Here is a 17,704-nt window from a genome sequence, read left to right on the forward strand (position 1 = left end):
TTCTCCCAGTTTTTCTGTCTCGACTCCACTCACTCGAATATTGGTTGACGCTGCTGCATGATATGGCACATTGCCCATAGTTTCTCTGTGATTAAACTCTGTGATTGTTGTGTGGGAAACGGATATCCCACAGCACTCTGGATGCTTTCCATTAACCCCGCCAGTCATTGGCTCTATCCTTGAGCACAGGTACAGAGAGAGATGCACTCTCTTTATGAGGATGCTGTGCAAAACAGCAATGATGTTACTCGATAATCAGAGAAGGTAAAAGTACACAGTGGTCATTTCTTTAGCTCCACTTTATGAGAAATATGATCTTGAATAAGGGATGAGTGAAACCCAGAGGAATGAAGCAAACTGAAGGACAGATTTGATTTGCGGCCTTGATTCAAAGTGGCTTCATTGGATTTGTCACAATTGTGAAAACAAAGATGGGGTAATGTTAAGTGCTTTCATTATTGTTGTTGGTCCTGATTTTTTTTTTTTGAAAGGCTTTTTGCCTCTGAGATGGAAAGATGAGCGGCTACAGGCAGGAAGTAGCCAGGAGAAGATACATGTTGATTCTCATTAATAACCCATGAGGTTTATTGTACTTACTTATCAGAAGAGCTAACTCCATCAAATCATACCTTCATTATTGTGGATGGTGGTGTGGTGGTATACAATATCATATAATAGCAGCTGGAGCTATTTGAGTTTGATTTATTTAGTAAAGGGACAATACATATTAATGAATATATACATATTGATGTTATTTTCCATTTTGTGTTAAATGAAAGCATCAGCAATAAAACAGTGAAGGGCATAACCATCAACTAAATTCTTTTGAAAAATTCTGTCACTAGTGCTAAATGGAACAAGGTGTTTCAGAAAGTAAAGGAATTGAGGTTTCAACATTTAATATATTCATTCATTCATTCATTCATTTTTGTGTTTGCAGAAAGGGTGCAAATCTATTGAATTTTAAATCTATCACATTCAAATCTATTGCATTCATTTTTTTTATTGTATCATTCATAAATGACTATAAGAGTAAACTCGTTATTGTAATTCTATTGGGAGGGGGGGAATAAAACAAAACCAAAAGAAAAACATCACTGATCCCTCAAGCGTCTCTGGCTTGGCTGTGGTTGCTTATGTTACTGTACTTGCCAAATAGTGCGCCCTACTGTCTCTATTGCGCATGACTGTACGGCGTAGTATGAAGTAGGCCTCCTGTTTTTCTCCCCAAGCCGGACTCCTCTTGGCCCCCGCCGCCTCCTCTCGATGCAAGGCTACGATCGAGCCGAACAAGCGAAGACTTGGCTGTCGAACGCTCGGAGAGGTGAGGCTGCTTTGGCGCCCCGGCTAAATGGCTAAATGCTGCGCTTTTATTCCGTTTGGCTGTGCGTGCGAGTGTGGAAGAGAGGCACGGGAGCGATCGGACTGCAGCGGAGGATCGGGGACTGTTTCCGCACGCTGGAGGGCGAGCAAGGCCCAGTGACCCACATTCGCAGCAGCCTTGTGTTAGTGTGCGTATGCGCGTGTCTGTCACCGCGTCTCTGTGTGTGCGTGCGTGCGCGCGCGCGCTCGCTCGCCTGCTCGCTGGCGCGTGCGCGTGTTTGTATGCTATGTATGTATGTGGGCGCATATATCTGCCGCGTAAATGTTTCCACCCAATGCCATATAAGTCATTAAAATAAAATAAATTGCTTGTTTCCTTGGACATGTTGGAAAATAATGTTTCTGTTTAGCCGGTAGATTGGCGTGCGTCAAGGTTTGACAGGACGCAACGGTATTTTATGGAATAATTTTGAGCTCAGTTGTTGCGTGACAGCTAGCCAGTTTTGCCGTCTTCCTCTGCCATTGTTGTTGGCTTGTTTTGCTTTTTTTCCCAATTTTTTTTTCGTTTAAAAAAACGGGTGTCGTGTCGGTTTTGGTGTACGCGAGATCGTGTGCATCGGCAAGAAGAAGCGAGTTGGCTAAATGGGAAGATTTCGGTCGCAAAGCTTAGTTAGCATGTTAGCTAGCTACAGTATGTGGGTTGCTTTCCCGGTTGTATAACGAACACCTGTGGCACACATGCTTCTGCTTTCATTTAATCAATTTTAAGAATTGTGTTTTATTTCTATGTGATATTCAATGGCGCCTCGTTCCTACTTGAGTGTGTATTTGTTGTATAGAATGGGTCAATGAAATAAAAGCTTAGCCATGAGGATTACTGTACAGTAGGTCATGGTAGCGCTTCTCCGAGTGGATTCACCGCAGGGTTAAGAAAAATCTGACAGTTTTTCAACCACAATTGTAATAAAGTTGTTTCCTTGTTTCACATTTTGACCTTTCATAGTACTCCTGCATGGTATAAGGCAGGTTATTTTCGGTGTAGAAGTAGTGTGAAAATTAGGTTATTGTCGTGTAAGTAAATACATTTCAACTAGAAACTTTCCAGCATCATCAGCTATAATAAAAAAATAATTAATTTATCACCTTTTCTATGTATTTGTAAATTGCACATGTTGTTCATAACATTACAATTTAAAAAGCCTAGTAAAAATAATAACATTTCCAGTTGATTGATTGATTTTAAATGGGAATTAACTTTTTGATAATTCAAGTGGATGCATCACTTCATATCTTTCCATTCACCATTATCAACTTTGGTTATCAAGCAAAAGGTAGACTACACCCAAAACTGCTCACCAGGAAGTCATAGCGAACACATAAACAACATTACAACTCACAATCACACCATCAATCGATCCCACGCTGCCTGTGCCAAAGTCAGCCGAGTGTATCACTACACATCAAATGTAAATCATTTCCATAACGGGTCGAGTAGGTGTCAAGTAGTAAGTTTTTCTTCAAACTAAAAAGACGACACCATTTCACCAATCTGTTACACTAAGAGTCTGCAGTCAGGTGCTGCTTGTTTCAACAGAAAATTTCATTTAAACTGCGTTGTGTTGTTTAGAGCAAGATCTAGGAAACTCTTGGCCCTTTTTGGAATCGATTTGACACCCTTGCACGACACCATCATGGATTCATGTCTTTTGATGTTTAATTAATGTATGTCAGGCTATCCGCGGGGTCTTAAAACATCTTTAAAGGTCTTGAATCCAATTATTTGAATTTGCAGTCTCCTGCAAAGAGTTGTGAATAAATACATATACTTTGCAAGCTATTCTGGGCCCATAATTTTCCTTCAAATCTTTTCGACATGTTTATTTTTTTGTGGAGGGAGATATAGAAAACACACTGGATAGGTGACACAAATAGACAACCAGCTCTACATTCACACAACCATACAGTTGACAGTTTTTTGGATTGTTCAATCAGAATACCTTTAATGATTTTGGGATTTGAGGAAGCCAAAGTACCCGGGGAAAACCCACGCAGGGCCTGAGAGTACATTCAAATTCCATATATGAAGGCCAGTGCCATAAAGGCCAAGGACTGGGATTGTACCATTGATCTCAGAACTGAGGCTGATGTGCTAACTACCCTACAACTGTGCAGTTAGTAAGATACTGTATCATACCCTGTATTTTTTTCTCTTGCCCACCCAACAGTACATTGAATAAGACTAAATGGCAGTTTAAAATCTTAAGTTTTGTCATGCAAGGGTAACACTTCATTTTTTCAATAAAAAAAAAACAATATTACAGTTTACACTGAAAAATACATGACTCTTTTTTATGCCTATATGCACAGTGGTTTGCACATCTGCCTCACAGTTCTGGCATCAGGGTTTCAATCCCGGGCTGGGGCCTTTCTGGAGTTTGCTTCTTAATCACGTGCATGTGTTCCTTTTGTTGCCCCAGAACCCATTATATTAGGCTGATTGGACACTCCAAATTTTATTTTATTTTTATTTTACATTAAATATGTGAAACAGTTTCGCAGTTACTCTATGTGTTTTGTATTTATTTTTTGGTACTATTGATTCCATTGCTAGCCTCTATCATCTGTATGCTAATCGAACAGTGAACATTGGTCTAATGGTTTGTTTGTTTCACCAGCTATTTTTCATGTGTTTCAGGCAAGGTGTGGCTCACACAAAAATATCTGTAAGCCCTAAGGAGGAGACTCTCTAAAAAAACAAGCTCTGCCTCAAAGGGGCATTCCAACGACAGAGTAAGTTGACAATTTTGAATCATCCTTTTTTTTCATAACTGGGTCACAATGCTCCAAAATACTTTCACAAGAACACTGTATTGAAGCACAACAAATGAATCATTTCCACCACTGATGCGCTGTATTCAGAGTTTACCAGGCGCCGTTTGAAATTCAAGCTCAGAGCCTATTAATTGAGTTCATCAAAGAAAAAAAGCTTTTCATTAAAAAAAAAATCATGATAAACCCTTTTCAATGTATTAGTGACGATGTAGTATTTGCCTGGGGCTGACCTTCAGTGTTCTGCAGATTTGGGTGACCATCATGGCTTTCCCGTGGTCTGGTGACCCCTGATGACCCCGTGGCTTTGACTCTTTGACCCTATTCGTCTTAAGCCCCTGAGAAAAGACATTAACTCACGCTGTGCATGAGCTGCAGTGGGGTGAGTTAACACAAATGAACACACACAAACTGCTATACAGTCATATATATAAAATATTTATTAATAGTAATTTTAAAAATTTTGAGAATCATTTTCGAGCTGCATAAATGAGATGCTTTGTTTTGTTGTTTTTTATATGCACATTAATGTCTATTTCTTTACCCAGAAAGACCAACTAAAATTAAAATAGCTTGAAAAAAGATTTGGCATTTTCAATGCAATTTGCCTCCTAAGCCTGATCAGTGGACATCAAAGTTTATGAAAAAGGATGAAATCTTGAATGTATTTTTTTTTATTCTAATGTATTTTGTATACCACTGAGGCCACGAGATTTTGTTGAGTAGAAATATGGTGTGGCTTTATGCTTATTTGCCACTGAACTGTCCTAGATGTGGAAACCATGACTAGGGGGACATGGAGGCAGGTGGAGCCCTCCTGGGCAGTCATTTGGAAAGCTCTACTCCCCTTTAAGTGAGGCAAATTTGATAGCTGGGTAGTGTGTCACATGAATGACCAAAATATTCATTTTGGGTGTATAGTTTTTTCTCTGCTTTGGAAAATGCTCCAATTTGGCAACGAGTTGGGTGGAGCTGTGACTGCCTGCAGAGCACACACAGGGGAGGCTGCCGGGCTTCCTTGGCTACGGGTACCAAGCAGCTCAGTCAAGGAAGGCACGCTCTAACATCCATCTGTGTGCAATTCGTATTGGTCTGTCCGGTCAGTGATTTGCAACAAATTGAAGTATATTACTGCGTCGTACCTTTGAAGTGGTCTAGATCAATGTGTCCACCAGGCATGAGTCACAAGTCACAGCTTGTTCATCTCAGGCGAGCAAGCACTTATGTGACTATTGTAACGACGAATCTATTTGTTTCCCACCATTTCAGTTTTCCTTTGGCTACTGGTAAACCACTGTTACATGGCAGTTGTTGATGTGTGTTTTTTTAAATAGCTACCTAACTTTTTTTTCACTTAGACACTAAAAGGGGGGTATTATCTGGGATATTATTCCAAGACCTCTTGTCCAAATAGACAGAAAGGGAGTTTTTAGGAACTTCTGTTTTAGAATAACATTTTTTTTGTTCTAACTACTAAAACAACATATTGGTCTAATAATAAATGTTAATACATTTGGTTAGTTTTTATGTTAGACTCGTGAATTAAATGATACGCCATAGAAGCTGGGTTCCCACAGGGTCTTAAAAAGGCTTACATTTCACTTGTTGAACTCTGGAGTAGGTTAATACGGGATTCCTCCATTATCTTAAAGGTGGACTTCCAAATGCCTACCTCACGCCTAAAGAGCAAGTCACCACAGCCACAGCCCTGATCAGCCGTCACCATGACATCAAGCATAGGGTATGTTGCAGAAAACATACAGTGATACCTTTACTTAGGAATGTCTCTACATATGAAATATTCGAGGAACAAAAATCCTCAAATAGAACATTTTGCCTCTCAATACCCAAGAAAATACAACATACAAAATGCTTAATCTAAAAAATTCAAATGGCTTCTCTGTTTGCTGCAGTCGCCTGACAAAGCGATGTACCAAATTATTATACGGCCACCATGGAAACACAATTTGCATAGGTTTATGCGGGTCATAGGTGCAAAGATAGCTGGTTTTGGTTGCGATGTATCACTTAGCCAAGTGAGCAGTGGCAATTCTAATAGCTGCAAGTGCTAATATATTCACAAAAGCGCCTCAGCTCACGTGCCAAGGAATAAATGCAGTATAAAGCTCTATTTTTGTTAAAATATGTCCATTAATGCGCAGACTGTGTGCTAACAAGTTTTTTTTTTTAGAATTGCTGGTGCATGTTATGAGGAAAGGTGGAAATATTACCAAATGTACTGAAAAATGAAAGTCACTCAGTGTGGTCAGCAAAGTATCCAACAAAGAGTTAAAATCAAGTGGTAGTTCCTGACATCTGTATTTGATTCCATGTGTGGTTTATGAAAATATTCCCTCTTTCAAATGCAGTTCTGTCTAGGAATTGCACCCCTTAAGTGCCAAAGTATCTGTACAGTTAAAAATGAGCAGAAGCTAAAATATTCTATTTGATTTCCATTACAAGAGAGGAAAGAGCAAGGCAGAACTTTGGATTTCCAAATATTCTGGTAATGTTATTGGGGGAGCACATTCCTTGGATCGTTCTCTGTTCATCTCACTTTGTGTGTGACCCAAAAATAAACCAGCCGCTGGCATGTAGGAATTCTCATTAGCCAACATCCTCCATTAGCTATTATTATCAAAGCATATCTGCTTTCAAGTCTTTAAAAAAGTTTGTGAACGTACTTATAACTAAACCTTCAGAGTAAGGCCCATTAAAACCTTTTTAAAAAATTAAATAATGTTTTACTTTTTACTCAGGGATGATTGTAGCATCTTTGATGGGTTGATGGAAGAAGATGAAAAAGACAAAGCAAAACGGTAAATTAAGTTTAAAAACATAAATATCATGTGAAATGATAAGCACAATAACTCATTTGTACAATGTCACACATTAAGTGTTATTCAACCCTTGAACTTAACCTACATATGAATGAATTGCAGTGTGTCCCGTAACAAGTCTGAAAAGAAACGGAGAGACCAGTTCAATGTGCTCATCAAAGAACTTGGCACCATGTTGCCTGGTAACACCAGGAAGATGGATAAATCCACAATCCTGCAGAAAAGTATCGACTTCCTGTGTAAACACAAAGGTCAGGATCCCTCACTTCCTGCTTTTCCGCAGCACAACCCAGAATAAAATGTACCTGATCCTTAATTAATGTTGACCTTGCCTGTCTGTTTATACTTACTTTATGAAAATGTGAGTGAGATGGATCTATTGCATCCATCTATGACAGTAGAGCAGTTGGAATAACATTTCCTCATTATAGCTGTTTTGACTAAACAGGCCTACCTCCCCAAGCCTTTGTTACCAAAATTGCCTGTACATTACTCTCTCACATGCTATAGTATTATTTTTATACAGATTTATCTATCATCCAGGCCTGTTTTCATTTTGAGCTTTGTAGTAATACTTTTGCAAATGCGTTGTCTATTTTATGTTTCTGCACTCAAAAAAATCTTTTCTCTTGGGTAGAAATTGCTGCACAGTCTGAGTCCAGTGAGATCAGACAAGACTGGAAGCCGCCATTTCTTAGCAATGAGGAGTTCACCCAACTCATGTTAGAGGTCAGATATCTGATTTATTTTTATTTTATATATGCTAAGTGGTTTTCAAAAAAGTTGGGACACTATACAAATTGTGAACAAGAACTAAATGTATTTATATATATGTGGAAGAATAATGAGTATAAAATGGAAAAAAAGTATAATTTTAAGGAAAAAATATTTATTTTCCATTGTTTATCAGGCTCTGGATGGCTTCTTCATTGCAATAATGACTGACGGCAATATCCTCTATGTGTCAGAGAGTGTCACATCATTACTGGAACACCTTCCTGTGAGTATCCCTGGTTATCATCTGTATTATATCGTGTCATGGATAATTATTTTAATCATGCTTCCCTTTGTCAGCGACCAGTGAAGTGCAAAAAGACAAACTATCTTTCTTTTTTTGCCTTGGCAGGCGGACCTGGTGGACCAGAACTTGTTAAACTTTCTTCCAGTTGGTGAACACTCAGAAGTGTACAAAGCCCTGTCTACTCACCCCAATGACACAGAAACCATCACATCAGATTATTTAAAGAGTCAGTCACACATAAGTATACACTCCGTTCCTCGTGTCGATTTCTAGGTGTATTTTTTTCAATATACTAAAGAATCATTAGAAATTGCACAATGTCTTAATTTTACCCCAAGAATGTTTTAACAATTGACAATATTGTTCTGAGAAATTGATGATGAAAACATTTTCTTTTCTTCTAGGTAAGAATTACATGGAATTCTGTTGTCATATGCTCCGAGGGTCAATCGATCCCAAAGAACCTCCTATCTATGAATATGTGAGCTTCATTGGGAATTTCAAGTCGTTAAACAATGGTATGTCACTTACTAGTTTACTCTTTATGTATTGAAACATCGTCAGTTTTATATGAAAGAGCTTGAAGGAGCTGTTTTCAAATGATTTTCCATGCTCAGACCTTATTCTTTTCTTGTAGTTCCTAATGTGACAAGGAATGGTCTGGCGGGGGTGTTACAGCGCTCTTTACAGCCAGCTTTTGACGACCAAGTGTGCTTCGTGGCTACTGTACGCCTTACAAAACCTCAGTTTATCAAGGTAGTGTAATGCGTGCTTAGGAGTCAGTCAAAAATCTCTAAAAATATTATCTCCAGATAAGTTGAGCTCAACTAGGAATGCTCAAACATGATGTTTTTGTCATATGCTCATAGGAAATGTGTACAGTGGAAGAACCTAATGAAGAATTCACCTCGAGGCACAGTTTGGAATGGAAGTTCCTCTTTTTAGACCACAGGTAAACAAACATCTACGCTAGGCTTGTATAATTGTGTCACTTGGCAGATTCAATGTAGTTCAATTTATTTACCGTGTAGTATTACATTAGTGCAGCTGCCGCACCATTGTACTGTTATTGATTCATTTCATTCCCTTTTCTCAGAGCTCCACCAATCATTGGCTACTTACCATTTGAGGTTCTGGGAACTTCAGGGTACGACTATTATCATGTGGACGACCTGGAGACTCTTGCTAAGTGCCACGAACACTGTGAGGCTCACTTGTGCATACACATGCTAAAATCCTTCCATGTAATTGATCTAACACTGTTTGTCTTTCTCAGTGATGCAGTATGGTAAAGGGAAGTCTTGTTACTACCGTTTCCTGACAAAAGGTCAACAGTGGATATGGCTGCAGACGCACTACTACATCACCTATCACCAGTGGAACTCACGACCTGAGTTTATTGTCTGCACTCACACGGTAGTCAGGTATTAAGAGAATGAACTGCCTTTTGCATTTTTTTTTTTTAAATAAGATTCAACTCAATGAGGTCACTATGATAAATAAAAATGTCTGCATATTCTTTCTTTCCACCACAAAACATTTCTGTAGCTATGCAGAAGTGAGGGCTGAACAGAGAAGGGAGCTGGGCATTGAGGAGTCCAAACCAGAGGTTGCTATGGACAAGGTGAAAGAATGTTAACCCCTATTCATGGCGAATCATTCAACCACATACATTAAATTACAAAAAGAAAGGTGCATTTAAGTGAAGAGAAGAATTTACATTTGTGCTGTCTTACAAAGAACATATTGTTCTGGAATAATACATATTAAATACAAATTGTAGTTTTTTTCTTCTTTTCTTTGTATGAATGCATTGAACTGTGAGAAACCGCATTTGAATTTTTGTTGTTTTTGAAAAAACATAATGTGAGACCAGTGAAATCAATAGTTCATTAAAAAAAATTCTGGTTGTATGTTTTTTGTAAGTTCTAATCACATATCAACTAATCTTTCTTTTGTCTCTGATACGGGGCCAGGAATCTGGTTCTGAGCTGAACACTTCAAGCCTCAAGGAGGCATTAGAGAGGTTTGATCGCAGCCGAACACCCTCAACCTCTTCACGAAGCTCTCGGAAGTCGTCATCGCACGTTTCGGACAACACTTGCACTTGTAAGTATAATATGATTTTTTTTCCCCCCAAACCATATGAGAAGCAATGCTTTTTACAATTATAGTGTTAGTATCTTTTTTAATCATTAAGAAAAGGCCTCAGTGGGGTTTCAATTTTCTTAGTGATTTTCTCTGTGCACCAACAGCATCCAAGTTACATATGGATACAGCCACGCCTCCACGGCAATCTCTGGCTTCAACCATGGAGGTGACATCACAGCGTCGTTCATCTATAAGTAGCCAGGTGAGATCTAATATCACCAGATTACCAAGTCTAATCGTAATAGGTATTTCTGTTTACAACAGTAATATACTAACCTGTAATTGTGTCCATATCCCTAGTCCATGAGCTCTCAGACTACTAGCCAGAGTGTGGCTCCAAGTATGCTCACTCAACAACAACAGCAGCAGCAGCAACAGGTGCAGCAGCAGCAACACCAACAGCAGCACCAGCAGCAACACCAGCACCAGCAGCAACATCAACAGCAACAACAACAGCAACAGCAACAACAACAGCAACAACAACAGCAACAACAACAGCAACAACAACAGCAACAACAACAGCAACAACAACAGCAACAACAACAGCAACAGCAGCAGCAACAACAACAACAGCAGCAACTGTCATCAAATGTGCAGGTAAGGCTTACATGCTCTTTTAAGAGTATGGAAAATCATTTCACTCAATGATTTTGGATGACATTTCTTAGTCTTCCTCATCATCAGAAATACAGCGTTTATATATCATTGGATTTATGCTGGTACACGCTGTTACCAAAACTCTTGCTATAATGGTGCTTTCTTTCTTCTTCCACTGCAGCCAGTGATGGAATTCTCAGCACAGGTGAATGCAATGCAGCATCTAAAGGAGCAGCTGGAGCAAAGGACCAGAATGATACAGCAAAACATTCAGCGACAACAGGACGAGCTACGAAACATTCAAGATCAGCTGCAGAGGGTACAGGGGCAAGGTATCCAGGTAAAACCAATATAAATTATATTTTAAAAGCGTCTGTTTGGGGTAACATTTGCTTTGATGTCTGTATATAATTCATAAGGGATCGCTCTCTCATTTTCTGAACCGCGTTATCCTCATTAGGGTCACGGGGGGTGCTGGAGCCGATCCCAGCTGACTCTGGGCCAGAAGGGTGGGTGGGGGGGGCAACACCCTGAATCAGTGGCCAGCCGATCGCAGGGCACAATCAGGGGAAAAGTCCTCCAAATACTCACCTTGTTAGAGCAATGAAGCTTTAGGGTGTAGTAAATTACTTAAAATACCAGATCACATGTTAGTGAACACACACACTTTACTCCCAGACAAAGGCTATGTATAATTAGATACTCCCGGAACTTGTGGTAAATTAAGGCAGTTGGAATCCCGCCACGAAATGATTTCCCATAACAGACAATATTTGTCGGAGCTAAAAATAAACAGCCACAAGCTGAATGTCTTCCGCAGCTTCTCAGCTATACAGACACAATCAAGTGCAAGGTTGTGGTGACGTAACAGGCTTGTCTACAACTGCCACCAGTAGCCATACCACATTTCAAATTTTAAACAAGGACCTCAGACATTAATTTCAATTGAGTGGTTGTGACCACTATGGCATCAATCAAACTGTGGTTTCTATTTCAAAAATATCCAAACCCAAATGTATTTATCCAGTACAAATTTTGGTCCAACTTAATTTTTCAAATGTAGGAAATGACTGAAATGAACAAAGCCCAAAAGCATTTTTTGCAGCTGCAACTGTCATTGTCTGACCTAGAAGCAGAAGAATCAATTATGCATACCTCCTCTTGAACATCGTTGTGTGTTTCTCTTTGTTCTTACATAAAATAAATAATTGCTTATTGCAGATGTTGTTGCAGCAGCCGGGTGGAGCGATGAACGTGCAGATCCCACCGGTAGCATCGGTCCAGCAGTCTAGCGCTCTTGGCAACCAGGCAACACAAGCGGCGATCAACCCTGTTCATTCGGGAACCCAACAGCTTGCCATTCAGCAGCAGGGTCCTACTCAGCAGAACCTTCAGCAGCAGGTGGGACACAAGGCATATGCACACAAATGCAAAATAAAGTGAAAGCCCTTACAGATCCCATGTTGACTTTATAGTTAAAGTCAAATTATGTTTCCCATGGAAAACCATTCTGCCATATAAACAAGATCACTCGTATCATGGAACTTTTGTTGGTGTTAACATTGCTTTCTATACAAGTCGAATGGGCGTTATTTGAGTGATTTACATATTCACGGCCCCCCTTCTCCGTGTATATAGCTCGTGTCCACTACAATGTGATGGTTATGAAATCATTTTCAACCCTAATGGTCTTGAGGATTGGGGTTTAAACCCTGACTCCAACCCATATAGAAAGTCATAAATGTTCCAGGCTAGTTAAGGTGAAAAAATGAGGCAAAATATACAGTATGTGCACATGATCCCAAAATAACAGATTTTTGCTTTAAATTCAGTGCAGTCTCTGGTCATGCATAAAACCACGCAGATTATGCAGCTGTAAGTTATTTTCCCATTTTGTGGGCTTGAGCTGTCGCATATAATTTGTTGACTGTGTGCACATCATTGTTAGAAGAAACTGGGTCATTTTGAAAGTTTTTTTTTTTAGAATAGCTCTGAATTGTTTCCCTTTTGACTTCTGCCCCTGTTCAGACCCAACGGCAGTCTCAGCAGGCCCCTCAGGCTCAGCCACAGACTCAGAACTCTGTTCCAGCCCAATTGTACAACACCATGATGATCTCCCAGCCAGGGCAGCACAATGTGCTACAGATCAGCACCAGTCTGCCACAGAACAACACACCGCAAGGGACCACTGTGGCCACTTTCACACAAGACCGTCAGATTCGGTATGTTGGACAATGAAATCCAAATGTTACACTAGATGTGTGATAAACTGTGATGTTCTCCTTCCAGTTTTCCTGCAGGCCAGCAGCTGGTGACCAAACTTGTGACGGCTCCAATGGCATGTGGTGCTGTCATGGTGCCCACCTCCATGTTTATGGGTCAGGTGGTTACTGCATACAACCCTTTTGGTGGGCAACAGGTAAGGGCAAAGTTGTCATGAGAGTCATGTGTTTATGAAGGTTATTGCACCCTATTATAGCCTGTTACAACTCCTGCACAATTTCAGCAGGGAGGGCAAACCCAGACGCTTACGCTCCAACCAGCGCAACCTCCTCAGGGGCAGACTGAGAGCTCCAACCCTTCAAGTGTCGTGGCGCAGACCAGCCAACAAGGACAGCAACAACAACAGCAGCAATTCTTACAGGTACCACGAGATGGAAGCAAATCTGCATGATTTATAGACCCTTAAGTGGCCAACCTTTTTTTGTTTTCTTTTTTATTTGAGCTGATTTTGACAAAGATTTTTAAAAACGTAGAAACTCGTATACATTCACGCAGACAGGACACACAAGGGAAAAGGACCCATCTACCCCATTCCAACAAAACATGAAAAATACACACTCCTACCTAATAGCAACTGCTTTTATAGGGGAAATTTACAAATCCTGCTATAACATTTGTCCTCATTTTTTTTCTTTTAGGGCACTCGTCTTCTCCATAGTAACCAATCTACCCAGCTGATTCTACAGGCAACTTTCCCACTTCAGCAGCAGGGAAGCTTTGCTCAAACAACTCATCAACAGCAACAACAGCAGCAGCATTCACAACAACAACAACAATCTCAGCAAAGGCAGCAGCAGCAACAGCAGCAGCAACAACAACAACAACAACAGCAGCAGCAGCAACAACAACAACAATCCCACCACCAGAGGCATCAGCAGCAACTCAAACCTCACCCTCAGAAGCCGCCGAAAGCGCCGTCGTCGCACAGGACGGATAGTGTCAGCAGCCAACCGCAGTAAGGTCTAGGGAGCAACATGGCACTTATTTGGGAAGGAAAAGTGGAAAATACATGGGCCTGTCGCTTACATTTGTTTGGCTGGCTAACCTTTCAGGAAGATGAGGAAATACGCGACTCCATGAAGATTTCATCACAGGGGGAACAGGTGGACGAATGAACCCTCGGCAAGCTCCCTGTTTTCTCTTGAAATAGGAGCTCACGTGTCTGTGGAGTTTGACAAAAACACCTCTTTGCCACGGTAACAGAAGACTTTTGTGTCAAACTGGACTAACCTTGTATAAATTTCCTGTATGATATTAAGAAAAAGTGTAAATATCCAATATAGCCTAACAGGAAACAGAAATGTAGTATTTTATATGATTGCATGGAAAGAATAACTGTAAGCTTTTATTAGTCGCTTTTGAAAATTTTTACTTTGTTCTAAGTGTTTCCTGGCGTGATGACAAAACCCCTCAAATTTTACCAGCCCAACAATCCCCTACACATTCTCACTTAAATCCACTATTAGCTTATATTAGTCTGTTTGGGGGATGGAAGGTGAAGTGAGTTTGGGTTTTACATTTTTTATTTTTTGCAATGCAAGTGTTTTTAAGAAGCACTGTGACATTGGTCCTTTTAGACTGCCCGTTAAAGACAGTTTTTTTCCCCTGGTCGCGTTTATTTACAATGTGCACAGGCACAGAATGGTGGGAAGAAGGACAAAGTCGCACGTGTACGTTTCCCAGCTAGGGAAGTGGCATCAGTGCCATAACAGTTAGGACGCCACCTTTGCATAAAGGAATTAGGCAATGCCCGGTGGTGTTAAACTTTGTCATTTTAGGCACTGATGCTGTCATGCATCTCATGATCAAAACGCAGGATACCCAGTCGCTTTGTGAAAGCGCATAGAGCAGAAGGCAAATGCTGTGCTCCTTTTATGGCACTAACCTGGCAATTTCACAGAAGCCCTGTGTAAAAGAGGCTATTGACACATTGTCTGTGATATTTTAAACTTTATGACAAAAGAAATATTGATTACAGTCCAACTGAATTGTTTGCGCGATTAATTTTATGCATATAAGAGTTTTAGTGATTCCAAGTGCCAATAAAATAGCCCCATTTATTTGAATTACCAACAGAAAAGGTATACGTACAGAAATCTATATTTTCCAACAAGAGCTACACTCTAAAAATGCTAATGCGTGTGTGTTTGTGTGTGTGTGTGTATATAGTATATAAATATATATATATGTTGAAGGGATTATTTTTGAACAGTCAGAGAGCCCTATACGTAACAAACAGTATATCCTCATAAAACTTCAGCACTTGATGTGGTTGTGTACAGTAAATCACTGTCCCCGAGACCATGTTGCTTGTCAACTATGGTGTGACACTTGGTGTGAGAATTATTTCTTGTGTGTCTGTTTGGAGAGTGTGGATGTGCACGTGTGTATGTGTTTTTCCGTACCTAACTTTGTAAGTTGCCGGATGGTACTTGTACTCTCAGGAATGTGGAAAGTTTTGCTTCTGCCTCAGTCTGGAACCAGACCGAGAAGGGTTAAATTGTGCTGTAAAGACCAGAGGCTAAAGTGGAGGGTGGGAAAAATCACAAGGAGTTTGGTGATATGATGAGACATTTTTTAAAATTATTTTTTTCCTTATTTTAACATAGAAACCTCAGAACTTCCAATTTGGACCTGCAAACTTAAATACAGATATGTCTCATACATCATGCTTCACAGTTTAACCCTTCTCTTTCTTGTTGGGCCTCAGAATATAATCATGCAGTTCGCTACGATATTGTTATTATTATTCCTGTTCTCAAACCGCAGTAAAACCAGGACCAGGTCCCTAGGGGCCTCCTCACCACACCTCTAAGCCATATCAAACGAAAAAGCCTCGGTTTGAAGGAGGTGTTAAATCCTTTAGTGTAGGACTGATAGTGTATGTGTGTGTGTGTTTTAGGATGTATCTAAGTGGAACCTTTAAAGTTGAATTCTTCTCACACACTCTACTATCAAAACATTTGTATTATAATGTTAATCAAATGGATTTTGCTCAATTAGTGTGAACTTTAGAAAACCTTTACTTTTAAAACCAATGCCCTTAAGTGAAGTTCTATAGGAACAATTTGAATTTGAATCCAAATGCATGAACAAGAACACAAAACGAATAGTTATTGTCTCATTGTTCAATTTTGTGAAATTTTTTACCTACCGTATCATTTTTTTCCAGTTGTTTACATTCTAATGGTTAAAATGCTCATTGAGCATCAAACATATTTCATACTTTTCCAGTAAGTATGAACTATGTTGTGGGTGATTAATTTAAGAGATTCCACTCGACATCCTTTAGTGTTCATTTTTGTGGGTGTGTGCTCGTATGCGAATCCATGCATGGTAAATATAACGTCTGTTGTTCTTGTATTTCTCAGGGGAATCAGAATCGGTTACCCCTGGCGATAGCCAATCAGTTCTTGCGTTGCAGTATAAAAAAAAATAATTGTAAGATTCAAGAAACTTTCCTCGCCGGTTGGGCTCAGTGTTCTGGTAGCCCGTGTGTGGGACTGCTCGACTTGAATAAGTGTGTTTGCGTGTGTGTGTTCGTTTGATATATAGAGTGAATGTGGGTGTTTGTGTAAGCATGTTAAACGTGTCACTGTCATACCATATTATTTTCATACGAAAAGAAACATGAGTGGAAAAAGAATGGATGTTTTTAGGCAATGCAGCATATTAAATCCCTGCCCACATCCACCACCCTTGTAGAGTTGTAGAAAAATGACTGACAGCTCAACACCTATATATCAGTAATATATACAAAAGATCTCATAAGGATTCAAAATACAACTTTAACTACCCACCTCATAGCTTAGTGTAGATTGTCGTGTGTGAGGTATCACTGTGAAGTGTGATGCTGATCTGTTCCTTTCTTGAGTGTGTCACTGATAAGCCAACCCAAAGAATGTACAGTAGATGTTTTTTTTCTTATTTTCAAAAGAGACAAATGGATGTGTTGTTGATGATAAGGAAAATTGGGGAGACAAAGAAATGTTTCTTGCTAAAAAAAACAAAAAAAAAAATCTTGATTATAATAATGGACAGGTGTAACATTATAAAATAAACCCTGAATGCTACTACTAAAACAAATCCCCCAATCAAATTGAGGTGTATGATATATGAAATGATGGACACGACAGCGGCCACCCGTTCTCACAGTTGACCTACTCACAACACAAATTGGTCTAAAAGGTAGTCTAATACCGTACACAAAAAAACAACCGTATTCAGTGTAAAACGGTGCTATGCTTTCCTGTACTGTATGTACCCTGTATGTATATTCCTGTGCTCCTTTTATCTACCCCAAAGTCAAATGTAATAATGATATTTTGAAAGAAAAATGTTATTGTTACTATCCCATCTTGGTCAATTTCAAAATAAACAGCTGCGAATATGATACGCGACAATTTGAATGACTGTCTTTTCTATAACAAAAAAGGTCAAATCAAAACAATCACATTATACAAACTATAATACCCATGTTTTTTGTTGTAAAATGAATATTATTTTTCAAGTTATCAGGTATCTAGGAAATTTACAATTCACATTGAATGCCAATATGAATGCCAATCATATTTTGAACAACCACCTTTCAACATAAGGTCATTTATATTTGGTGTTGTGCTAAAAACCAAGTATTAAGTAGCACATTTTCGCTGTCAAC

The 17,704-nt window shown here is 39.5% G+C and overlaps 1 protein-coding gene across 3 annotated transcripts; it reads left to right on the forward strand.

Annotated features, from left to right (window-relative positions):
- Window positions 1-1,163: 1,163 nt before the first annotated feature.
- Window positions 1,164-17,447, forward strand: clockb (clock circadian regulator b). 3 transcript variants are annotated; one of them, XM_077718737.1, is made up of 25 exons: window positions 1,164-1,324; window positions 4,019-4,113; window positions 4,402-4,534; window positions 5,805-5,893; window positions 6,912-6,971; window positions 7,095-7,243; window positions 7,630-7,721; window positions 7,903-7,992; window positions 8,119-8,239; window positions 8,418-8,531; window positions 8,651-8,769; window positions 8,883-8,965; window positions 9,110-9,216; window positions 9,290-9,437; window positions 9,562-9,637; window positions 9,990-10,122; window positions 10,269-10,366; window positions 10,465-10,761; window positions 10,943-11,101; window positions 11,983-12,162; window positions 12,790-12,983; window positions 13,051-13,180; window positions 13,268-13,405; window positions 13,683-13,999; window positions 14,097-17,447. In XM_077718737.1, the coding sequence occupies exons 4-25, from the start codon at window positions 5,877-5,879 to the stop codon at window positions 14,122-14,124; spliced, it is 2,850 nt and encodes a 949-aa protein (XP_077574863.1). In that variant the 5' UTR covers window positions 1,164-1,324; window positions 4,019-4,113; window positions 4,402-4,534; window positions 5,805-5,876; the 3' UTR covers window positions 14,125-17,447. The 3 variants fall into 3 exon arrangements, with proteins under 3 accessions (XP_077574863.1, XP_077574864.1, XP_077574865.1); XM_077718738.1 differs by having other exon boundaries at window positions 13,271-13,405; XM_077718739.1 differs by having other exon boundaries at window positions 13,683-17,447.
- The last annotated feature ends 257 nt before the right edge of the window (window positions 17,448-17,704 follow it).

This window comes from Stigmatopora nigra, chromosome 6, assembly GCF_051989575.1.
Source record: "Stigmatopora nigra isolate UIUO_SnigA chromosome 6, RoL_Snig_1.1, whole genome shotgun sequence".
Classification (NCBI taxonomy): Eukaryota; Metazoa; Chordata; class Actinopteri; order Syngnathiformes; family Syngnathidae; genus Stigmatopora; species Stigmatopora nigra.

Excerpts from the sequence above, each read along its gene's own strand:
- clockb (XM_077718737.1), top strand. Across the intron at positions 6,972-7,094 it reads GAAAAAGACAAAGCAAAACG|TGTGTCCCGTAACAAGTCTG; the intron begins GTAAATTAAGTT and ends AATGAATTGCAG. Across the intron at positions 11,102-11,982 it reads TACAGGGGCAAGGTATCCAG|ATGTTGTTGCAGCAGCCGGG; the intron begins GTAAAACCAATA and ends TGCTTATTGCAG.